Raw genomic sequence first — 25,571 nt, forward strand, 5'->3', positions numbered from 1 at the left:
ATGTACCTACATTGAGTCTTAGGGAGGGACGTGAAGTCAGGATTAATTGATCATAGAATCATGGAACTGTTTGAGTTGGAAGGGACCCTGAAAGGCCATCTGGTCCAACTCCCTGCACTGAGCAGGGACACCCACAGCTCCATCAGTGCTCAGAGCCCATCCAGCCTGACCTTGGGTGCCTGCAGGGATGGGGTATCATCACCTCTCTAGACAACCTGTGCCACTGCCACCCCACTCTTATTGCAAATAACTTTTTCCTTCTATCCAATCTAAATCTCCCCTTAAGTAGAAATTATTTACAGTAATAGTAATCTTTAGCATCCTGTTTTGTGGTGTTGCAAATTGGGCTGTCAAACCCAACGACTGGGTAGTTGCTTGGACTGAAGGGCTGATTCCAGCTTGTGCCGTGTCAGAAATCCTACAGGAGTGGCAGAAGTTCAGTCTGTTGTCAATATCCTGCTCCTGGGCTGAGGAGAGAGTCAGTCTGCAGGCTTGTGAATATGAGAAAGGAAGAAACATTCCAACACGCCAACATGAAGTCTGCAAGCTGTCTTCTCTCCGAGATTTAATGTAAGGATGTCTTCAATGTGGTTCTGTTTGTAGCTCAATGCAGGCAGGCTCGATTAGATGAGAGCTTTTACAGTTGGAACTTTCTTGTGGTTACAGAAGTGGAGCAGATCACACCAGGGGGTCTCCTCTTGCATGTCTGTGTCCTGCAGGTGTCTGGGCTGTCTAGGAAAGCTGCTGTGCTGCTGACAGAGAAATGTGCTTTCCAGCAAGCACCACATTGCTAATATTGCTTCCAGACCTTGTCCTGCTGTGGAAAATGATTTTCCAGGCCTGTAAAAGGAGCCTTCAGTGTTCCTGTGTGCTCACAAAATGGAGAAGCACCAAATTGCTGATGTCACTGAGCTCTCTGGGTTATACACTTCCAAATCTGGATGTGTAGTTTCTTCAGGCTACTTCAGCCTGCACTTTCAAGGGAGGTGCCTTCATTCCCTCCTATGGTTGCAGAGCTCGAGCATCCTGCATGGGCAGCTATCAACAAGCTGTGTCCAAGTTAAACTGCTCCTCTGCTCTGCCATGGTGATGGTTCTGGGGCTGGAATAAGTGAGTAGTACAAAAATCATTGGGCTAGCAAATTATTTCAGCGTGAAAGCCACCAAAGATGTTCTATCACTATTCAGGTTCCTACAGCAGAAGTTCTGAAGGGGTGAACTCCAAACTGGTACTTCTCCCACAGTGAAAGGTACATCTGTTCTCGTTCAGAAGCAGCCAGGGTGTGGTAGTCAAAAAGGCATTCAGTGATCAGAGGACAGCAGGTGGCACTCATGGATTTGGAGCAGAACTTTTGGGTTTCCTAGAAAACCCTAGAAATAGTATTGTGCAGTTGTTTCTTTGGAGCATTCCCAAAGCTGCCATTTCTCTCTGTGCAAGAGTGAAGAATCAGACATGGCAATGGGCTTGGAGGAAGTTAAAAAGGGAATGCATTTTGCAAGTCCTCCTGAGATATTTGGAATTGGAAATAGACATCTCTGAGCATGACCAAAATACAGCCTATCTCTTTTGCTTGAAGTGATTTCTTGGCTTTGTCAGTTTTACTGAGCACACTTTACCAAAGAATGCTCGTGCTGGCTTTTAACCTCATCAGGCAAGAAGAATGTGACTCACACTGGCAAGCAGCTCAGCCAGATAATTAACCCACTGTCCCTAATAGCTGTCTTGTGGTTGAGGAAGGTGTGCTGCACAGTAAGAAGCAGAGCAAGGACAGCTTTGATGTTCCTAAATCCGTCAAAGCACTTAAGCGCATGCTGAACCTTGCATTGGGACTGGAGTGCTGTTAGCATGTCACCACACTCAGCATAGCCAAAGTGGTGGCTATGTCCTGTTCCCATTCTGTAAGCAAACAGGAGGCAAAGCCAGTGGCTGCTTTTGAAATTACACATCTCTCTTTGGCCTCGTGTTATGCTCTGTTCCTTGAAATGTGTTTCTTTTCTTCCTTATAAGTAACTCAGTATTGAGGATACGGGGAGAAATACTGACCATAATGCAAGGTGTGCCAGATTGAGAAAATACCTGAAAACACCTTATCTGGATACATTTGTGTCCTTTCACCAGCACCAGAGCTAGTCCAGGTTCCCAAAGTGGGACAGTCTCAACTTATTTTGGGGGGAAGCATTTCATTTCAGAAAGAGTGGTGAGGCACTGGCACGAGTGGAATCACCATCCATGGAGGTGTTCAAGAACAGCAGAGATGTGCCACCGATGAACCTGGTTAGTGGGCATGGTGGGGAAGGCTGGGGTTGGACTTGGTGATCTTAGTGGTCTTTTACAGCCTTAATGATTCTATGACTTGGATGTGGGCTGTAGCACAGACACAAGCAAATCCTTTGTGTAGTGTGGCACCATAGCAAAATATCATCTTCTAGGTGCAGATGTTCAAGCGGTGGTCACAAACGTTGTGTCACCCTCCTTCTCTTTCTTGGTCAATTCTTTTACCTTCCACTCCCTTAGTGATCATATTATCCGAGAGCCCACCCTCTGCTGAGCATCTGCTGGGACACTTGGGGGCTCACAGTATTGGAATATAGAGCCTGCTGAGAGTATCTGTGGTTGCATCTGGAGTTTCTCTGTGTGGACACTGTGTCCTTGTGTTTGGCTCTGACCAAATACATGTTTGTTAAGGGATTTAAATAGCTTTCTCCAGATAAGCACAAAAGCTTAAGCTCTGATGTAACCCAACATCCAGTAGTTCAATATGTCAGAGAAACATCCAATTCCACTCTGTTGGTGATGAAATCAGAAGTATTGGCACTGCTGCCCTTGAGATCAGCTATTTGCACAGCCAGGAATCTGGGTTGCATGAGTGTGGTCTGTTCTGTGGACGTGGTGATAATCTCTGAGAACTGTATGGGTTGAGCAGGACGTTCTGTACTTCTCAGGAACGTGGAGGTTTTCGACACGGCTGGTTGTGTGACTCTCAAGATGATACGAACGGCTCTCAATCATTTCTCTACATAAATTTGAGGGAAATAAATTAGCAAAAAGGAGATATGTAGCTTTACACTTGCTGATATGCTATTTTGGTCTAAGGAATACTTCACTTCCTAGATAAGAGAGAGAAGACTAAAATCATTTAAATTCTTTAGTCCCTTGGGAATAATGCAATGCAATAATGTTAAAGCCCTAGCTTTCTATTTTTGTGAAGCCTGTGGCTTCCATGAAACTTTGTAGTGAATACTGGAAAGTCTGCTTGCATAAAATGCTTCAGTAGCAACAAGTTAGTGGTGACAGTGGGATAAAGCAACCTTCAGCATAGAATCGTTAAGGTTGGAAGAGACCACTAAGGTCATCAAGCCCAACCATCAACCCATCTCCGCCATATACCACATCACTTGGCCATGGGGCAAAGGTTGTTTTTTCCACTGCCCACGGTAGTGTATTTCCCTGCAGTGGGTAAGAGAATCTTGAAAAGATGCAGAATCTACTAGAAAATGTCATCTTTTGGCCATGCTTTCCGGGTTGCTCCTCTCAGATACACCAAGGTAGCCTCAATGAACACATTATAGAGTGCCCATGTTTTGTTGCCATTTTAACAGCTGGGAGTGATGCACGGTGCTGGGATTGAGTTTAGTTCAAACATAATGACTTCCTTCCATTTTTTATTCCCTTACTTTGAGGCTACCAGTAGTTAAAATGAGGCAGTATGTGCCAGAACCCCAGTGTAAGAAATAATTCTGTGATTTTTAAGTTTTGATGAAGCCACCAAACAGCGTTAAGAGAGGCTGCATCTGAACTGGTAAGCATCTTTAGTTCTTATTTTGCACCTCTTGGTTTTGTGTTTTTCTCAGTGTGTGCTTTATATACGTTTATGTATATGTATGTAATGCATATAGATCTATACGTGATTTATATGTATATACTTATTTATATAAAATGTAATCAGGAGCCTTATTCTTCTTTTTCTGTGATTTTGAAGGGTATTTTCCCCTTTTTATCTGTCACAGCAGTTACAGAGCACTGGCCTAACACAATAAATTTCTTCTGAAACCTTTTCCAAATTCGTGTTTACAGCTGGAAAAGAAATGACTGCTGCAGCTCACTGTGTTTGCCATGAACAATTTTTGAAGTGACAGTGATGAATTTTACATAACTCTTTGCTTTATTGTGATGTAAGCAGGTGTTTTGTCACCCAGCATCATACCAGCTCTGCCCTGAGCATTGCATTGCGTATTCCCTGGAGGTATCCTGGGGCAGATTGTGCTATAAAGCAGTCAATATGTACAAACAGTAGCAACTTTTCTAAATGTAAATAGAGTGGGCAAGACCATTTGTAGCGTGGGGTGTGTTTGTGTGTGTTTGCCAAATGGCATCTACTCCAGCTGAGCACAAAGAGCTGTGGAAAGCTCATGAGATCGTTTTGGAGCCTTTGGGGAGGAGGAAGAAGGGGCTCTTGTATCAGCTTCAGGCTATTCTGCAATCCCACAGCCATTTCATCCACAGGTTCAAATGCTTTTTTCCTGTTCAGCTGTTCTCCTACAGCCTGGATTAATTGTTTTACCACTGCACGTATTTAATGTTGCTCTCATGTGCTGTGTTTTGGATTGTTCAGCCCCCTCCTGCTGCAGTGGCTCTAATTTTGACTCTCGTGCACAATGACCACGACAACGATGTTATGCAACGCTTTTAACCCATAGATATAAAACCTCTGACAAAAGCAATTAAATTTAATTGCTGCCATCTTTCTTGATGGAAAGCACAAAAAAAAAAATTAAGGGCACTCTCATCTGACAGCAAATTATCTGCAGACAGAGATGGTCTACAACTTTGCCAAAATGCTTTTGATTTTCTGTACTTTGCTGCCAATGTTTAGTGCCATCTCAGCTGTTGGTTGACACACGGGAACTGCATTTTGCTTGTTCAGCTCATTGAAGTGTGGGAGGTAAATAAAAAAACCCACACCATGGGTTTTTACCATGACTGCTGCTTCAGTATGAGTCTTTTGACCCATGTTTCCCATGAGATGAGGAACCTTGGCCATTTGGGTTCCATGAGGTGCTCTTCAGCCCTGGAAGCTGAAGATAGGATACATAGGATGGGATAATAGGATTCCACGCATTGGTTTTTTATCCTAATCAGAGCCAGAACCTCTGATCTAGAAATAATATCACTGCAATAGACTTCTATATACTTTTCTCTATGAATTTGTCCAGTGGAAACTTCTAGCATCCATAAAATGTCTGGAGGCAAAAAAATCTGCAGTTGGTTCATGCAGTAGGTGAAGAAATATCTCCCTTTGTTCTGGCCTGCTAGTTTCCTTCCATCAGGTTTACCAGCCAATGCATTTAATGTTAGACTGATTTCAATGGCAAAGATTAATTCAAAGCACAAAACTTTTCTTCCAAAGAATTTGGGTGTTGCTATCCAGGTGCTTAGCACCGTTTCATTCTTTCCAGAGGTAAATTCAGACTGAGATGCATGCTTTCAATTGGAGATGCATTTACTAAAGCTTAGAAGAGCTGTGGTCCAAGAATTCATTGCACTCAGTGCTCTGCAATTCTAATTATATGGTAATTTCTATCATTTGTGTATGAAATTCTGTGAAATGAGAGAAAATAGAACTAATTAGAGAAATGTTACCTTCTGTAGATAGAGCCGTTTTGAGGATAAGATTGTTTTAAATGTATAACATTGCTTTTTTCAGTCTTTGCATCTTAACTCAGTCACAGGATACGTTCCCTATGTTTTGTACGTTTATTTCAACAGAAATAGCATCAACTTTTTTTTTCCCTTGGCTCAGATCGCTGGCTTCATGCGCTGTGTAGGTGTTTTTCAAACACACACACCGTGCTTGGAAGCAACTGTGTTCTGAGATAGGATATTATGTCCTGCCCTTCACATCAAGGTGTAATCATGCATGACAAGCTGCCATTCTACACATTTCCAGACATTTTATTATCGCAGATCATTTCAAGAAACTTCCTGGGAAGGTAAAACATCTCCTCACTTAACTGCCTTTTCAGCCAGAAGCACAACGGAGTGGCTTGGGATGCAGACTGAAAGGGTCAGCTATTAGGAAGGCTCTCAGATCACCTTTGTCTTTACACACATCCTGACAGCTTATCTGGGTGCTAACTCTGGGCACCACTGCTCTCATCTGTTTGTAGCTATGTGTGAGAAAGGACTTTGCTCCAGGGCAGATGGTGGTTCATGCTGTGCCAGAGCTGACAGCAGAGCACCTCAGCTCTCCCCATGAGTATAAACACTTACGGCTGCTTTTATTCCTCTAAATTCTTTGGGTATAGTGCCATTGCCCAGTCTGCAGCAACAGCAGAAGTAGTTCCAGTGGGAATCAGCTCTGGGAAGTGTTCAGCTAGTGAAAGGAAGGAACAGAGGCTATTCATCATCCAACAGCGATGGAAAAGTGGTTGCTGTAGAAACCTTTTCCAGATCTGGTAACTGTCAGGAATCAGAAGGTGCCTGCTGCCGTGGCAGAGCTCCCACACACAGGGCAGCCTGCAGCCTGCTGGGGACACCTGAGGTGTTCTGGCTGCCTGCCTGGAGGGGAGACCCAGCCATCCCATTGGCATCCCTCTGGGCAGAGAGTGCTGCACAGCCACGGTCACCCCAAATGTGTTTCCCAGTACTGCTCCATCCATCACAGCACAATCCCCAGTGCTTTTCTTCAACTCAGATGCAAAAGCAGCAAGGGGACTGACTGGATTTTAGATTGGGCCGGCAGCAAAAGCCCAGGGCTGTGCAAGAGCACCTGTACCACCTGCAGGGGATGAGGCTTGCTCTCCCCTGGAGCATTCATTGAAGTGTGCAGCAGTGCGAGCCTCCTGCTGCTGACAGGGAGCAGAACTGGAATTCAAAGGACATCATTGACAAAATAGCAAATCAGACGTGTATTTACCTAAAGTTCTGAAAATTGCAGATTAATGGCAATGATGTCCTAAGCTCATTGCAACAGAGAACAGGAGGCTTGGAGTGCGATCATAGCTTCATGAAGTCACAATTTAACCAAGCTCAATGGGTGTTTAGAGCAGAGGTGCTTTTTGAAGTGGAGAGGCTCCAGCTGCACAGCACTTAGTTTCCTTTGGTAAGGATCTCTTAAATGCTTTCTGCTTTCATATCCATCCAGTGTCAGTTTCCTATCCATCCAACGTCAGTCCTTCTAGCAGGCGTGGTGCAGAAGAGCAAGCGTATCTCCCCAGGCCTGAGCTCTTCTGCTGTGGGTTTTGTGAGTTGCTCAGCAGTTCTGTGGATTTCCCAGTGCTAAATGAGCTCTTGTGTTTGAGCTGTTCTGCTCTGCTCCCTGAGAAGTGTTCATCGGCTCCATCAGGACAATTCTGAATCATTTCCTCTGCTTCCATTCTTCTTATGTTTTTGCATGTAAGGTAATATGGGTCTTTCTTTGTCTGAGTCATTTGTTTCAAAATATGCTTTCTGAGCCTGATATTTCCCTCTTTCCATTTGGGCTTGATAACATGAAGTAGCAACTTTCTTACTGTAACAGTGGTTCTGTAGTGTGACGTGGCTGGTCCTTGGGGTAGACTTCAAGATTGCTTTAGATATCTGTGTTCTGAATGAAGATACAAGAATATCTCATTATGCAACTATTATGAAATCTCTCATGTTTCCAGCTGCTGTAGATACTGTTGATTTATTTTGCTATGTGTGCTAGAAGCCCAGTGCTTGGCAAGGACGCACCACTGATCTCACGCAATCCATTCTGGGCATTAGCACACAGGAGTATCATCCAAAAATCAATTTTCTCTGAGCTTTAATTGAAATACCAGTGCCTCCTGAGGATCTCTCTGGGTCACTTTTATTCTCAAGCCGTGCTTCAGCCCTGAGTAAACTAATTCACAAACGCAGGCTCCCAAATCAGCTGTGTGCCAGCTGCTGTCAGACATGGCTGTCAGTGCTCTCTATTGGTCTGCTTGTTCCTCCAAACACTACCGCTCAGTTCTACCCCCAAAGCAATTTTTTAGCTTTAGCCACTCAATCCCAGCTGCTACGTGAGGCGGCAAGTATTGCTCTGTTTTTAAGGGAAACCAGCTGGGGAGAATGTTTAAGAGAAGTAGGAAACGTTGGCTGGTGTTTGGACTGTCAGTAGGAGAGCTGTTGGCTACCTGTCTTCTGGGAAGACAGAAACTAAGGAGTAGAATCGATCTGATTAAAGCTCGTATCACCCAGCACTATGTAATCCATTGAAAAACTGTGATTAACCAATCATAATTAAATGGAGTATTGGTAGAACGTGTGGGGAAAAGTGCAAAAGGGGATGGCAATGGGAATGGTCACCTGGAGGCGTTGCCCAATTAATGTCTCTTCATGTTTAACTACTGCCACAACGAGTCTTGGAAAACAGCTGTGTGGAACTGGCTGTGGGTTTGTGGAGCTGGCGGGATGCCCCCAGAGGGGTTTCCTTGTCTGCTCCTTGTGCACATACCTCTTTCTGGTTCTGTAGAGTGAAAATACCCAAAAGCTCTCGGAAATGATGGCCTAGCTTCCCAAATTATTTCCTTTTCTTTTTTTCCTTTCATTTCTTTTCTCTCTATGTTTCAGATTATGCTTGGCCTTTGCCTAAACAGTTGTGCCCTATATGGATTTCCCTAGATGTGCTCTTTTCAACTGCATCTATAATGCATCTCTGTGCCATCTCTCTTGATCGGTATGTAGCAATACGCAATCCCATTGAGCACAGCCGCTTCAATTCCCGCACCAAGGCTATTATGAAAATTGCTGCAGTTTGGACCATATCCATAGGTAAGCAATGCGGCTCACGATCTTAACTGTGTCTTAATGAATAACAGTCTTCCTCCGATTTTCCTTTAGGATTTTTAAGGGGGTACTCAAATTAATTTACATGGCCTGCATGACTGAATGTAACAGATGATGACTGGGAAATAGAAATCTTTCGTTGTGATTGGTGGGTGCCAAAAGTAAGAGGTCGTTTTCCAGAATCCCACCACTTCCCAGGCAGAAGCATTGCTGCTGTGTGCATATCAATATGCCAATAACAAGGGCAACTCAGACGAATGGAACTGTAACATTGCAGTGTAAACAAAGCAGAAAATAGCATTAGCAAAGAATCTGAACGTAAAACCCGGCCAACACAAATGAGGTCTGCGCTGCTGTTGCCGCAGTTAAACTTCTTGCAGTTTAAGTAAGGCAGTGTGGATCTGAAGGCAGCTAACTGCCAGGTATTTATTGCCTCTGGTGCAGGCTTTATAGCCTGTATTACATTCCACTGCATCCAGATTGTTGCTGGGGCTGAGCTAGAGAGTTGGAAGTCGTAGTGAATGAGGAGCAGGCATAAAAGATGACAATTTTGTGTTACCTTGATAAGACAAAAAAGAAGTGGTAAATAAAGCAGCAGTAAAATAGATAAGAAAAGAAAAAATGATAACAAGATGATGGTAGTATTTTTTATTATGCGAAGAAAAACATTTGGGGTAGAATTATTTCCATGCGGTCTAGAAGAGAGACATTTGGGGCAAGGTGAGAAAGGTTGGATGACCTCTTCCTTCTGTTGCATTGCCTTTTTTTTTTTTTTTTTTTGTGAGTAAAAAGCAGCCTGACAAGTATTTAATGTTCACCTTTCCTTTCCTAAAGCAGTTGTCAGTTCCTGAGTGGTATTTCGAGGAAAACAATGCTTCAGGTGCTTGAACTTCTCCTGGTTTTTGCTTTCCAGTTGTAGTGTGATCCTTGATGTCTGGGTGCTGCAGGGTCTGCTTCTGATGAAGCTTGTCAAGGAAAATGCTGACGGAAACAAGGAAAAAAAGAGAGGAAATACACCTTCTCTCTTCATGAGTGTAACAGGAACATGTTAGGAACACGTTTTCATGTGGTACAGGCCTGCTGTATGTGTAATGTAACACGCAGCAAAATTGCATTGGATTTAATAAATTCATTCTGGGATAGGAAAGAAAGGTGCTGAATTCAGTGCGTGAGTGTTTGCATGCAGACAGCCTCCCCTGCAGGACCCTCAGGCAAAGCCAGCTCTGAGCCCATGCAGCATTTTGCACTGGAGCTCCAAGAGAGCAGCCAGCAGCCAGCAGGGCCCTTCATCTGTCAGCAGCATCAAGCAGCACATTGCAGAAGCCCACAGATGGGACCATTCTGCTCCCACTGCTGGAGCAAACTTGCACATTTTTGCCTGCATGCTGCAGATGTATCCTTGGATAAGCTTGCTGCTGAACGTGGGCGCCTGCACAAGGCACTTTGAGGGCTGAGCTGTGGTTTGGATGGTGGGTCCAAATGAAATCAGATGAAGAATACTTCGTGTGTAGTTCACTGAGTAAGCAGACTGGCACACAGCTCTGGGGCCTGAGCAAATAGATGGAAAGCAGGTGTAGGGCTGCTTCTTCCTGGAGTTACTGAGGGTGGGGATGGCTCAGGATGATGGAAATCAGGAGCACTGCAGGCTCTACTGTTCTCTGAGGGCAAAAGTACTGAACTGGGAAAGGTAAGGTGATTTTGTTCTGTTGTGGAGTTGAATTGCTTCACTGCTGCCTAGATGTCTTGAGTGATGCTGAGCACTCTGCATTCACAATAGGATGTGAAAAGAGCTTGGAAAGGAGCTGGAAGGGCACTTTTCTTTTGCCAACGCATGGCTTCTGAGCCATCAGTGAGACACTGGGTGCTGATTTAATCCCCAGCATCCAAAGGCTTTTAGGAAGAAGCTGTGAGCGATCCCTCAGCAGATGTCTGCATTGTCTGGATTCTGGTGATGTTTTGCTCATCCCTTTTGCTGTAGATACAGCTGATCCATGGAAGTCTTTCCTTGCATGCCTTTTTGTGAAGATGGAGTCAGAATCAATAATTCTGTTCAGGGTGTGGAGCAGCAGGGCACTGAAATGCTGCTGGTTTTCTGCCCTCCCCAATTCATGTGATAGCATTTATCTATCTTTCTCAATGAGGTTGTATTAGCAGGGAGAGAAAAGCACTCTTGGTACGTCTCTAGCTTATTTAGCATAACTATTTTTACTTCATAAACCAATGCAGAATTGTGACAGACAAAGGAATCAACTGAACACGAAATGAAAGAGAAGAACCCGCCTCAGGTTTGTTACCCACCAGTTTTACCCCACCAGTCACTTGTTAAGACCTGATGAAAACACACCATTCTCAGGAGGATGAAATGGGTTGAGCAAATTCACCCCCCTTCTGTGTTAGTATCACAAAATAATCTGTGCATCACAGCAGGAAATCAAGTAACAGTTCCTAAATAGAACAAAGTTCGGACCAGTCAGTTTGTATTTCCCAAATTCTGCTTCAGTTGGACCAAAGAAGCTTTTAAATATATCCCAAGTAAAGAATCCTGAATTCCGTTCCCCGATCAGAATTTAAAATCAGAAGGAAAAAGCATGGCATCTCTCTGAATAGAGGAGTTCTGCAATCCGTTTTCCTGAAATATTAATGCTGGCAGCAAAATATATGATAGAGGTTCTTTGATCACTGAGCTATGAATTTGGCAGGTTGCACAAGCTGAAACTCATGGCTGGGTTTTGAAGCAGAGGAACACGAGAGGTCCTCCCGTCTGTTGGCAATTGCTTTGCAAATGGATCTGTTCCAATGTCCTCTTTGTTCTGCATCTAAAGTGCATCACAGTCAGCTGCCCTGTGTCTGAGCAAACAGAACCAAAGCGACATTCTGTGTCTGGGTGGAGAAAAGTGGGTGCTGTGGAGTGCTGGGCTGAGTGCCTTGTGAGCAGGGCTTTTGTGACAGTGCTCTGCAGAAGCTGCAAATAGAAATGTAGGCAACGGAAATGGCCACACAATTGAAAGTGAAAATAAACTATGGCGATGAGCTTGCTGGCAGAGTTGGGATGTTTCCTGGCTTCGGGCTTTGCACTGTTGCAGGTGGAAAGGTTTACACTAAAAGCTGTACCTGACTCTCTTATCCTGCCCTGAGAAAGGTGACCTTGGGCCATTTTTCCTGTTAGATTAGAGAGAGGAGATCTCCATGCAGCATTCAGAAGGGGCAGTGAGGCAGCCAGACTCTACATGCACAGCTCATGATAGAGGGAAAAGCATTAAAGCACCATCAAAGATGCAGGCTGTGCAGCCTCCTTCATACATGTCATCCTAACAGTGTCCTTACGGGGCTTTCAGCTCTCAGCTGAGCCTCTCCCTGTCTCACTTGATGGAACATTTTTAGAGTGGCATTGCTGGTATTAAAAGGAGTTGTATTTTTCTTACAGGCCAAAGACAGATATTGCATGGAAATGATGGCTGAGGCTGCTAGGAGCTGCCATTCAGCTGTTCTTGGGGATGAGATCGCGCACCCATGTGTTTGTTTGCAGACTTCAGGCCCCAGATAGCAAACAAAGCTTTGGACAGATATCATGGAAAAGTTGGCCAAAACACCACTAATGGGGGAGTCAACCAAAGGAGAGTCTAATGCACTCCTAGGATTTTGCTGAGGCCTTTCTTACTAAGCAGGATTGTTCTATTTGTGGCCTGTCCCTTGGTCATCACCTTGCTTTATGGCTTAGAATGCAGCACTGAGGCTTCTTCTGCCTTCGTTTCCCGTCTGTTTAAATTGCCTACAAGGTTGTTTTCTCTGAAGCCGTTCTTCTGCCTGAGCTGCTGTAGCTTGATTCCCAAGGGAGCATCAATCTCTCTGGCACATCAACAGCAGTTATTGGGGTGATGAAGACCATAGCAGTTGAAAAGCTGAGTTTGTAGCAAGGGAGCTGCCTTGGCATTTCTTTATGGACGCTGAACTTAGTTTGATTTTGACGTCAAACGCCAGTGAAATATTTTACCATAGAGAGCAGCAGGTGGTGACACTGTGTTTTGTGCAGAAGATGAATTGACCATCCTAGCAGATGCACTCCTGGGTGAAAGGGAGATACTGCTGTGTCCTACTTGAGGTTGCTGCTCCTGAGCACGAGGTCAGGAATTGCTGTGTGATTTTAGCGAAGCAAGAGAACTAACTTAGCAAAACAGAGGGGCAGGTGGGAAAGTCATTTATTTCTTTTGTCTTCTACTGGCATTTACTAGTTTTCCTTCTGGGCTTGGGTTGTTCAGCGCTCTTACAAGGTTTAAGTAAAGGTCAGCAGCTTGCTCAGGCACAGGCAGTAATTGTGTTCCTCTGTATGCAGTTGTGCTCTTTGCAGGCAGGGAGATCCTTCAAAGTTCTGCCCTCTTTTATCTTTGCCTTTAAACCAACACAGGGCTGGCACCGTTGTTCTGTTAGAACACTTTGATAAAATCAGGCCTAATCCATCCCTGAAGGTGCGTTGTTGCTGCATTAGCACATGAAATGCGCTGTAATTAGTCTGCTGACATATGGGGAATATGGAATTTGTATGTTTTTGAATGCTTCAAAAGATGACATCCTTCAATTTGCCGCTGAAGAGTTTGCTTCCTGAAAACCAGTGCCTTTTCTTTCTTAATGCAAGTCAAGAGGCTGCTGTCTGCTGGGGTTTGTGCTGCTCACTGTCTGTTAGTTATTATTAGAGAAGCATGCAGGCATTTTGCAAGACACTTCTGTTAAGAAACCAAACAGAATTATTTTAGTGTTCTTTTTTTCTGAGAGTCTTTGGAGAGTCAGTTCTTTAATACTAATGCAAGGTTACAGCAGCTGCTAACATTCAGGTCAACCTACTAATAAGTATGAGGGCAAAGAAATGGACTTAAACAGGCAGCATTTAGCATGGACAGCAGTGTTCTTGCCTTTGCAGCATAGGCAGCTGTTGTGACAGCCATAGGCTGTATGCCTGGCACACATCTCTTTCTCTTTGTTTCACCTGCAGTCCAGACCTGGGGCCCTCAGTACAGGAAAGATGCAGAGCTCTCGGAATGAGTCCAGAGGAGGGCCACTAAGATGATGAGAGGGCTGGAGCACCTCTCCTGTGAAAGAGAGAACTGGGCTTGTTTAGCTTGGAGAAGAGAAGGCTCTGGGCAGACCTCATTGTGGCCTTCCAGTACTTGAAGGGAGCGTATAAACAGGAGAAGGAATGGCTGCTTACGAGGGTGGATGGTGATGGGACAAGGGGGAATGGTTTTAAACTGAGACAGGGAGGCTTAGGTTAGATCTTAGGAGGAAGTTTTTCACAGAGGACGATGAGGCACTGGAACAGGTTGCCGAAAGAAGGCTGTGGATGCCCCATCCCTGCAGGCATTCAAGGCAGGGCTGGATGTGGCTCTGGGCAGCCTGGTCTGCTGGTTGGTGACCTGCACACAGCAGGGGGTTGGAATTGGATGAGCATTGTGTTCCTTTTCAACCTGGGCGATTCTATGATATTCTATGATATCTTTTCATCGTGTGCAAATGCCAGGAGGGTGATGGTGAGGGCCAAAGCCCACCTGCTTTAGCAGAGCCCTCGCCATCGTTCATAGCAGGCTTTGGATCCAGTTCTGACACCAGAAGGGCTCCCAGCACCCCCAGGTATGAGCAGAAAAACATTTCTCCACTTGTGTTCAACGCTGAGAATCCCACGTGTGGAAAGGCAAAGTAAACAGCAGGCTCGTGTTTCCTTTACTGAGATTGTTATCCCTGAAGGAAATCAAATCTCTTCTCATACAAGAATGTTGTGAAACAGAATGAGAATTATTTCCTTTCTTAGCAGAAAAAAGCCATGAAAAACTCCACCTTTCCAGTAATATCCATCAGTCTCATAGGCTTTCATGAAAGAAAACAAGTTATTGAACACAAACACAGTATTGTTTTTCATTTACTCCTACATTTCGTGACTGTCAGTTGTACATTCGGATTTTTTACCTGGCTTTTTCTGGAACACGTTGAGGAAATGTTTTACAAAGCCATATTGGTAATCATTTGGGTTTCGTTTTATTAATTGTGAATCTGTGGAGAGCATCTGTTACTCTGTGTCTGCAGCATTGTCTTGGCCCTGTTTGATGAGCTGCTCTGCTGGCTTGAGAACAGCTCTGATGATGACAAGAAGCAGCAATGGTAGAACAGCTGTAAGGATGGTGATGAGTGTGCCAGCTTGGTGCAAGGATGAGGTCTGGGGAACGTTCTGCAGCAGGGCTCAGAGCTGAGCAGTGGTTGGCTCAGTCCCTGTGCTGGTGGAGTGAGGTTGGCTGCCCTCTGAGCAGGTGATCTCTGTTCTTAAACTGTGAACGGTGGCAACTACAGCATTAGTACTGTGGGTGATTCGGGTCAAGAGGAGTATAATGCCTTCTCTGTGCTCATTCTAACAGCTGAATTGAAACAAGGCAGGGACTCCTGCTTACCTTCGTTCAGATGCCACAGGGATGCTTACTGGTATACGCAGCACACGGTGATCGGGGTAAGCTATTAAAACCAAGGTCAGGCTGTGAGCTATGGCTGCAAGGAGAGATTTGTGCATTTGTGATTGTGGCAGCTGTGATGTTGTAGGAACCCTCCCACAGAAGGAAACCTCTCTGGGGTATCTGAGACCTTCACAGCCCTTCGCTTCTCTCTGTTGGGGGTGTAGAGTTGCTCCCATTGTCCAACTGACTCGGTTCCCCCTGGGGATAGATTGTGGGGTGAATCAGTGATAAGGCTCATATTAAAGAGTTCAATTTATGAAGCTATGATTAAAACATGTACCTGCTGTAACGAAATGTGCTGCAAAGGAGAAGTGTGAGGCATTTGAGATGAGATGAATGCTGCCTGTTCATCAGTAGTGCTGTAGGATAGCCGGCAGCTGAATGAATACAAGTTGGCAAGCTCCTTGGAGGGCATCTTTCTTCCTCCTGCTGCTTAATAATGGGATTTTCCTGGATAGGAGGAAGGAGCAAGCAAAGGCCTGGTGATCACTCTTTTCTGTGCTTTCTCTATTTTAAATCCCACTTTGTTATGAAGGAGGTGGCAGGCATTTTCCCATTACCACTGCTACCTCCTTGTTCCCTGTGGTCAGTGCTGGGGAATCTCATGCTCACGCAGAGATTTAGAATGCCATCAGCACTCCTGACTTGTATATATACTCATCATACCCCAGAACTAGATCATTCTTCCTGAATGTACTCTGTGTGTGACCATGAGGTGAAACCTCATCTCATTTCCTTTGATGAAAGCAATAACACTAAATTCCATGGTGAATACTTCATGAATAAGCCTGTATTCCTTTCTGTGGTTTGTTTCAAGGGATATGTGTTTTACAAGACTGTAAAGTATAAAGCTACCCATGTAAATACAATCCCAGCATAATGTCATTGATTTAAATCAGATTTTTTCTTTGTGCAAAGGCTGTTTGGTCCACCTCCCACCGTTTTTGGGATGTCTGGTATTTGATGGAGCCAAAGCATCAGAAAGAGGCATTTAACAATAAAGAGTCAGTGTCATGATTGGCTGAAGGTTATTTCAGTTACAGACTTGGTACAGGCAAGTTAGAAGATATGTTAGAGAGGAAGCAAGTACCTTGCTAAGGGTAAGCTGATAAGCATTAGTGGGATTATCACTTGGGTTAAGGAGTGCATGCTGTAATCACAGGAGGCATTTATATTCATTACTTTTCGAGAAGAAATTCCTTCACTGACTTACTGGCAAATGGTAATTATATGGTAATGACAGATTGCAGATGTATTCTTCAGAATCTTGGAAAACACTTAGCTGGAATGGGAAAAATGCCCTGGTTAATATGTTTAGCATGTTACTCTCTCTCTCTTTAGAAATTCAGACTCTCAGAGGAATAGCTCTAAGACATGTGCTGCTCACAGCTATCCAAAAAAAGCCATCCAGACACAGCAGTGACCTCAACATCAGTTATTGCTGGGGAGAAGGAAGAGCATGGCCAGTCCTACAGATATATGTAGAAGGAGAGCCCATGGCCAGGCAGGAGCTGTGGGAGAAGCAATGGGGGAACAAGAGCCGTTCTGCTGCTCCTTTCTGCTCATTCTGAGCCATGATGATCTAGCTAGATCTGGCCCACCATGTCTCTTCTGACATGTATATAGGTAAAGAGATTCCAAAACATTTTGTTGTTGCTTCTGGCTATGTGTAGACAGATTTCCTTGGAAGGCTTCAAGTCTCTTCTGGTGTGGGACTGTGATCCCATGTGCCAAAGAGTTCAGTAGCATGGACACAGCTGTCTGCAGAGAACCTCTGGGCAGGACTCCTGCTGCTGCTCCAGGTCTGCCTGATGTCCTGAAATCCAGGACAAACCAGCTGCGCCTTTAGTAGGAATTTGAAGTAGGGTTGCTTGTGATACTTATCAGTTTCATGCTGTTCGTGGATGAATGCCTGGGCAGGCAGGGCATGCAGGGATCACGCTCTGCTTGCACCGCAATAAGGACCCAGAAAGCTGGGAGCTTTTCTTTCAGATGTCCATGTTGCCGTGGTAAAAGTAGCCATTTTTCTATCAGGATTATTTTAATGTCTTAACCAAACGTGTTTCCAATTCTTCATTCTTTTGCCTTTTGATCATTTTCTTTTGTAATATTCACTAATATCTACTCTGTGCCCGTGATTTCAAAAGGTCCCAAAGCAGCGTCCGGCTGTGACACAGCAATGGAATGACTGTCATTTCTACACCAACGAAGAGTAGAAAAAGTGCTTGACAGAGCAGTTGTGTTGGTTTTGCTGTGTTGCTGTGGAGCACAGCGAAGTTGTAATTGCTCCCAGTGAAGGGTGCCCACGCCCTGGAGCTGCACTCTGTGGAGTGTTGTTACATGAGGCTTTACCTTCCATGTGGAAGTAATAACTTCTCTTTCAGGCAGTCTTAGGCAGCGGGCTAAATGCATGCAGGATGTGCACCTTCTGTGCTCCCTCTTTGGAGCCCTGTCTGTCCTGTTAACCATCTCTTTTTCGTTCTTGTTCTTCTAGGGATATCTATGCCCATTCCAGTCATTGGTTTGCAGGATGACTCCAGAGTGTTCATCAATGGGACCTGCGTCCTCAATGATGAGAACTTTGTCCTCATTGGGTCTTTCATGGCGTTCTTCATCCCTCTCATCATCATGGTGATCACATATTGCCTGACCGTCCAGGTGCTGCAGAGACAGGCCACAGTGTTCATGTGTGGAGAGGTGCCCAAGCAGAGGAGAAGCAGCGTGAACTGCCTCAAGAAAGAAAACAACACAGAGCACATTTCGATGCTTCACAACCACGAAGGGGCATCGCATTTGAACTCTCCTGTGAGTAAGGAGGCAGTGCTTTTTCGGAAAGGAACTATGCAGTCCATCAACAATGAGCGAAGAGCCTCCAAGGTCCTGGGCATCGTTTTCTTTTTGTTTCTCATCATGTGGTGCCCATTCTTCATCACTAACGTCATGTCCGTCCTTTGCAAGGAAGCCTGCGATAAAGACCTCTTGAGCGAGCTCCTCGACGTGTTTGTTTGGGTGGGGTATGTTTGCTCAGGGGTTAATCCCCTCGTATACACACTCTTCAATAAAACCTACCGCAGGGCTTTCTCCAGTTATATCCGCTGCCAATACAAGACCAGCAAAAAATCAGCACTGCGACAGAATCAGTGCCTGAATGTTGCTTCGACAGCTTTATACGGGAAAGATCTGACTTTAACTAGTTATCGAAATGGCAATGAGCTCAACAGCATGGAACTAGATGAAGCTGAGGAGGGCCTTGAAATGCAACCAGGGACCTCAGAGCTCTCCATAAACAGCTGTAATGTTGTGAGCGAAAGAGTGAGCTGTGTGTAAAGGTGGCTCACACACCTTCGACTGCGGGCCATCTGTGGCCAAAACACATTGTATAAAAATGTAAGCGTTGGTCAATGGACGATGTAAATACTGCATTCTGAACAAAGATTTTTTTTAAGGAGAAAAAAAAAAGATTTGTCTTTCCAGTCCAGTACTTAAAATCATATATATTAATATACTGCAGTGAAGTTTAAGGTTCTATATTTACTGTTAATACTAGATCAGATCTAGTTACTTTGCATATGTCATGGACAAAATGTTTGAATTCTTCTTCCAGTGCATGAACAAAAATGCTGAATATTTATCTCAGGTGGCATTTGCTGGAGTCCAGAATGGCACGTTAATAGTTATATATCAAATACATGCTATTAGACTTGGTCAGTATAACTTTCTTTTTCAAGTTGACAGTAAATATATACTTTAAATCCTCACCCCTATTTGTGCCGTGTAAAGAGTGTACAGAAACCTGGCAGAGACAGCATAAGAGCTGTAGGCAGCTGGCCAGGTGTGTCGTGGTAAGAGTCGTGGCTCACTTGCATCCTGGGGCAACATTTCACTACTAGGGACCATCCTGCTGCTTCCTCTCCATTCACCAGTTTGATCCTAGGTTAGGAATGTGTTTCTGGTGTGGTGTTGGGATCGCTTGCAAACTTGGAGGGGAAGCATGGGAAAGAGAGCCAACTTGTTATCTGCTTTGACCATTTTAAAAATGGAGGGTGTCAGATTTGTAAAATGCCCTCTCTTGTTCTTGTAGACTCCCATATACTCCAGGATGGGGGAAGCAGTACTCAGAATGGCTGGCACTGCCTTCAAAGGACCGTTTGGATGATCAGGTCATTGGTTGACCTGGAGAGGAGAGCTCTGGCTTTGTGAGAGCTCACCTTCTCCATCCCCTCACTTCTTTAGTCGTTAGCTTGTTTTGCATTTATTTTTCCAGAGACAGGGATGTGCAGTGCTGGGGGTAAAACAATGCATTGGATGTAGAGCAAAATGTGCCGTGCTCTCGGCACAGGTTGGGAGGAGGCTGCAGGATGAAGGATGCTCTTCCCCAGGGGATGCTCAGGAGAGGGGCATAAATGAGGATCCCTTTTTTCCCCAGACTTGGGACGGGTGTGCAGAGCTGGACAGGGTGTGTGGCTGAAACGGTTTGCTATAGTTTAATAACAAACTATGATCAGGGACAGAAAGGAAGCAGACAAGGAATTACAACTTGGAACATGTCTGTATGGAAGATTAATCTGGATTATCTGTTCGGTTTGATTTACTCAATTTCACTCCCAAAGTAAATGATCCTATATCATGTTAAAGCCACTTATATCTTAATGAAAACATCCACATCATGTTTTAATGCAATTGAAGTAATCTGCTTTTAATTCACACCATAAGCAATTGGAATTAATTCCTCTCTGTGCTCCTGTGCAGACAAACCCTGAAAGGCACCAACACGTCCTTCTGGCACAGTGCCTGTGGGCGATGCCACTTGTGCAGTTTGCCTTGTGCAGGGTGCTGTGTGATGCCAGATCTAACCCGTAATGTTTTTACATCTTCATTAACTAACACACAAATGCTGCAGTCATCCATCTAACGTGGATGTATTTAGCACTGCTAACAGCCTCTGCCCATGAAATTCCTCAGAACAAGAAGTGTACATGAGGCAGGGATAAGTTGCATTTTACTGATGTGAACTGCTTGCACTCTAAGCTTGCTGTGCTCATCCCCTCCAGAACCCAAGTGAAGGAGAAACACAACATTCTGAAAGCACACTGGTGCAGTGTAGCGCTGTTGCTTTGCTGTGCACAGCAATACCTGGCTGAGGCAGGTTGCATCTGCTGCTGGTTTGTGTCTAGCTTGATTCAGTGAAGCTGGTGGCCCTCTCTTGTCCTTCATTCCGTCCTGTGCAAAATCCGTAGTACTTCCATGCAGGCAGGCGAGGTATCTGAGCAAGGTGCATGGTGTGTGTGCTGATCTGCTGATGATGGTGCTGGTTGAATGCTTGAGAATGCACCCTGCCTGTCCAGAAAGGTCTGTAACCCACAGGAAAAGCACTGTCCAGAGACACAGACTTGTGCCTTCAATGACTGCCCTTTGTTCTGTGTCAGATGTGGATATCTCAAGTGGTACAGAAAAATCACAAAGATCGCATTGCTTTCAAAATTCTACTTTTATTATTTTCCTTGGGTGAATTCACAGCTCATCTTTTACAGCCATATATTTGTCTGTGTGCATATATGTGCGTGTACATATATATATGCATGTATGGATAGAAGTCAACCAGACATGGAAAGCATTTAGCAATAAGTTGAATTTCAGTAGCTTCTAGCACTTGTGTGAATAGCTCATTGACCACAGCGTCCTCCAACTTGTACCACACAAAGGTGTTCTCTTTGCATAGGAGCCTTCACGTCTTACCTCTGCCAGTTCTGTTGTATGGGCAAAAAGGGCACCTGCTCTGTTGGATGTAAATAACAAGACCTGAACTGAGAATTTACAGAGTTTTTATAAATGTTTTTAAAATAATTCAGCACTGGGACTGTAAATATGTCGAGCGTTGCTACACAGCTGGACCCGTTCTGATGGATGTTCTTCTCCAGATAACCAGACAAGGGGACTGCCTTATAGCCTGTGTTATCTCCCTGCCAGGGGCTGATAACATTTTTGGGAATGATTAAACACTGTCTCTTACCCAACTTCCATTGGGTCATTCACATCAGGGTTTTGTGATGCTGCTATTAATTTATTAAAGAAAGATTGTTGGTTTAATCACTCTTTTTTTTTTTTCTTTTTTTTTTTTCTTTTTCATGGTCTATTGGAAAATAAATAAATGGACATGCCCTCTTTTTCTTTCCTATTTCACCAATTAAAACATATCCTGATCAAAAATATATCTGACCAAAGTTAAAATAACAGTGAGAAATGGAGATAACGATCTTTGTTTCTCCTCCCCCTCTCAGATCATAGCCTGTGGTTGTTTCAGCCATAGCAATTAGTGCAGATAACCCAACATTTCTACCATGCTAAACAAAATAATGCTGAAAAGCAGCTGTCTTCCCCTGCTTCTCCTTCCTTCCTCCAGGAACATCTTTTGAAAATGATGTTTTAAAAATTGCTTCAGTTTGAAGAGTTAACCACCATCACCTTGCTCTCATAGCAGCTTTGCTATGCTGAATTGTAGCCATTACCCACAATAGTGCCTCAGGATTACCCTCTGTGGGCCCTGGGTCAGTGCTCACATCTCAGCTCAGGTACAGTGATGTCTTCTGTTTGTTCTGCCTTTTGTGTTCTTTGAAGAAGAAAAGCAAACCACAAGTAGCTCTGCGTAAGTATTATTTAGCTTTTAATGAGGAGTGTTTGATGTTCTGGCAGGCAAATGATGGTAACTCGGTGTTCAAATGTGGCATCCATCATGTGAGAAAGATGCAGATGTCTCTTGGGCAGGTTTCCTCCCTGGGTCATGGTATGCTGAGCTGAGAACTGCACCTGGCTTTGTCTCCATTTCTCTCCAGGCAAAGAAAACTGTCAGAAATTCTTCCTGGGAAGGAGCTCCCAGAGGCCACCGAGACTTTGGGCGTTGTAATGGAAGTGTACTGGTGAAATTGGGGGTACAGGTGAATGGCTGCAGACATTCAAGGCCAGGCTGGATGGGCTCTGAGCACTGATGGAGCTGTGGGTGTCCCTGCTCAGTGCAGGGAGTTGGACCAGATGGCCTTCAAGGGTCCCTTCCAGCTCCAACGATTCACTGATTCTAAGTTGCTGTAACAAAGTATGCTTTCATTTCTTTGTGCCTGTGAAGTTGCTATTGACTGTTTTGTCTCTCCCTCATTTTTCTTTGAGTCCCAGGCCTCCTGCTTTTGGCTTTTACCCACGCTCTGAGCTCATGCTCTGGAGCTGTCAGGAGCTGACAAATACCTACGAGGTGTGTCATTCCCTCTTGGCTGTGCAGGGATGCTGCAACCCCAGAACAACACAGAGAAGGAATGTCCTCAGGTGAGAGATTTTAAGTCTATCTGAGACAGACAGTCAATGCAGCAAGGCATGTTTGCCCATTAAACAAGCACACCAGCAGATCTTTAAGCAACAGTTACCCAAAAAGTTAAAGGCAGATTAGCATGTGAACTCAATTTTGCCAGCAGGTTGCTGGGGCAATGCCTGCAGTTTTACCACACCAGCATCACTTTAGTAGTGGGGGGACTGGAGAAATGAATCAAGCAGCATCCAGCAGGAATGTGTTACACCCACAGTTCTGAGCTTTCCTGTGCTCCAATTGTAATTACCTCAACAACAAGTCAGATAAATTAATATTTAATTAAAATACAGCCAAAATATCAAATTTTAATAGGATGTAATTGTGGCATTTTGAGTGATTTCAATTGCTGAAGCATTAAAAGCAATCTGCAGGCTGGTGCCTGTTAGACCACTGCCTGGTTGCAATTGCTGAAAGTGAAAGCAGTTTTACCTTTGTATGCACCACTGCTGTGAGTGTCTCCTCCTGCAGAAACGAGCAGCAGAATGGGATGGTGCTGTGCTGGGTGTAAACCAGAGCCACTGAAGATTTGAATCAAGCTCCTGTTTGCTAACTGGAGGCTGGAGCAGCCCCTTGGTGACTTTTCGGAGAGGAAGATTTGGGATGTGTCATTCAACTTGCCACAAAGCAGGTAATGCAGCAAACCATGGTCAACAAATGGTACTTCTCCATAGTCAGTTCTGTGCTCCTTGAGAGTAAATGAGTATGATTTCCTGTTGTATCGCAGTCAGTTGGCACTTCTGCTTTAAAAAGTTTGGACTGGAATTAGAACAGTGCTGCAGAGGCACAGGGCTGCCCAGGGAGCGGTGGGGTCACCATCCATGGAGGTGCTCCAGAGCTGTGGGGATGTGGCACTGAGGGACGTGGTGATGGGCACAGTGGGGTGGGGTTGGACTTGGGGGTCTTAAAGGTCTTTCCTAACCTGAATGATTCTATGATTTGTGACTGTGTAAAGCCTGAGCGGCCATCCTAGAGACAAGCATGGGGAGGGGACACAGGATGGGCACTGGGTAGAAGTGGCATTTCTACCAGTATGAGAGTACAGATCTTGGCTTGTTCCTCCTGGCAACCAAAGATGGGGGAAGAAAGCTCTACAGGACATCAGGGAGTGCTTATTCTGACTAAGAAAGGAGAGGAGCTACTCGGGCTGAAGAACATTGGCATATAAAAAGGGCCAGAAATAAACTAGGAATTAGAAGCTGGCTTCTAGCAAATGCAACATTCTGGGTCTGGAACAGCACTTTCCAAGGAGGGAGCAGGAACAGCAACTAAGAAGCCTACAGAGGGCTCAGCCCTTGCCTTCCGACAGGAATTTATGCTGCAGGGGTGCAGTGGGAGGGCACAGCTCAGTGCCTGCTCTCCCCAGCCTGCCAGCTGGCACTGCTCAGCTCCAAACCAGCTATCTGCACCTCTCACCTCCTCGGTGATGCATCCCAAAGCATGGGAGGAACAAACATCTCGAAGCAAGAACACTCTTTTTATACCATGGCCCTTCCAAGTCCTGGAAGAGAGGCCGTGCCAAGGCAGTGCATTCTCCCCAGGGAGAGCATCATGAAATCAGGGGGTGGTGGAGGCAATGTGTTCCCAGCCCTGAGCCTCGCTCCAAGTGTATGAAGCAATATTTGCACATGCAGAAGCATCCAGAATTAACCAGTTTGGTTAGCTCAAGCCTGACTGCTCTCAGCCGCATAAGTAGGCTTTATTTACCCACAGGAGCATTTTTCAGGATGCTGAGTTTTATTCGACCCAATCTTGGTCTCCTCTGGGGTGCTGCAGTGTTGAGGTAATGTCCCATTGGGTTGCCTTTGGCTGGTGTTGCTCAAGATGTGCTATTGAGCAGCTTGAGGGTTGGGACTCAGACAGTGCAAGCTCTGTGTCTGACTTTTTCCAATGCTTTCCTCTGTTGCTGCATTTCCAGCTGCGCATCCAGGAGCTCCATGCTTTTGATCCAGCAAAATAGTGAGGTTGGCCTTTAAAGCTCTCTGTTGTTAAAAGAGGACTCAGCTGAACCTTGCAGGCAGAAAAGTGATGGTTTTCTCAGCGTGACGTTTCTAAACAAATTGGCAGCATGGACAAAAATTTCTGGGTGGCTCCCAGCCGAACTGATTGAAGAGTCTCAAGGGATGGGACATATTTCCAGGTCAGCAGTTCAGAGCAGGAACAGCATCAGATAAAAGCATGGAGAGTCCTCTCTTGGGCTTTATGTAGGAGATGGGGACCTCTCAGTGGCACAGAGCTCTCTCCAGCCCAGCTAACAGCAGACAGACCTTGCAAAGGATGCTCAGGTGCAGCATCTTCAGTTTGCATTATATGTGTTCCAGTGCAAAGTTTCTTTCCAGCTGTGGGCAGATAAACAGCTCTGCAGTGCACTGAGCCATTCCTGGGTGCTGAGGGACTGCTGTGTTTTCAGATAGCCTTGAAAGACTGATCTTTTCCCAAGAACATCATGTGTCTGGTGTTTGTGTTTTCTCTGCCACTGTGTTAGTTCCAGTGAAGAACACTCTGCCATCCTTTGTGTTTTTAAAGATATCTACACAAGTTAATTCTGTTACAGAATGAAGTTCTTCCCAGCATTGAAAAAAGAAAACAAAGCAAAAGATATTTATTCTTTTTTTTTTTTTTTCCCCTTAGTGAAAATGAATCATGCAGGTCACTGATGGCTTTAGAGAAGTGTTTTGGAGCTTTCATTCAAACAGAGCCATTGGAAAGGGGAACACGGAGACTGTGTTAAGGATTCCAGCTGTCAGCCACTCAGTGCAGGGGAGTTGGATTAGATGGCCTTTAAGGATCCCTTCCAACTCAAATGATTCAGCCATGAGAAGCACACATCCTCCTGTGAAAATTTGGCTCTTACAGAGACACAGAGAGCTTGGCAGTGCTCTCAGATGTCCCTCAAACTGTACAGAGAGCTGCAAACCAACCACAGCCCATGGAATTCTTTACAT

The 25,571-nt window shown here is 44.9% G+C and overlaps 1 protein-coding gene across 10 annotated transcripts in view; it reads left to right on the top strand.

The window, feature by feature from the left end:
• HTR2C (5-hydroxytryptamine receptor 2C) overlaps positions 1-25,571 on the top strand; it is a 203,931-nt gene that overhangs the window by 173,420 nt on the left and 4,940 nt on the right. For 7 of the 10 annotated variants that reach the window (XR_007379615.1, XR_007379614.1, XR_007379620.1 and 4 more), the window contains 2 exons: positions 8,575-8,775; positions 17,773-23,257. Coding sequence is in view for 1 of the 10 variants with exons in the window: in XM_048959220.1 (XP_048815177.1) it covers positions 8,575-8,775; positions 17,773-18,605 (1,034 nt within the window). In the remaining 9 variants the exon portion in view is untranslated. Of the gene's footprint in view, positions 1-8,574; positions 8,776-17,772; positions 24,167-25,571 lie in introns of those variants that run through there. The other 3 variants (XR_007379616.1, XM_048959220.1, XR_007379621.1) reach the window with 3 other exon arrangements.

Source organism: Lagopus muta, chromosome 13 (genome assembly GCF_023343835.1).
Source record: "Lagopus muta isolate bLagMut1 chromosome 13, bLagMut1 primary, whole genome shotgun sequence".
Taxonomy (NCBI): Eukaryota; Metazoa; Chordata; class Aves; order Galliformes; family Phasianidae; genus Lagopus; species Lagopus muta.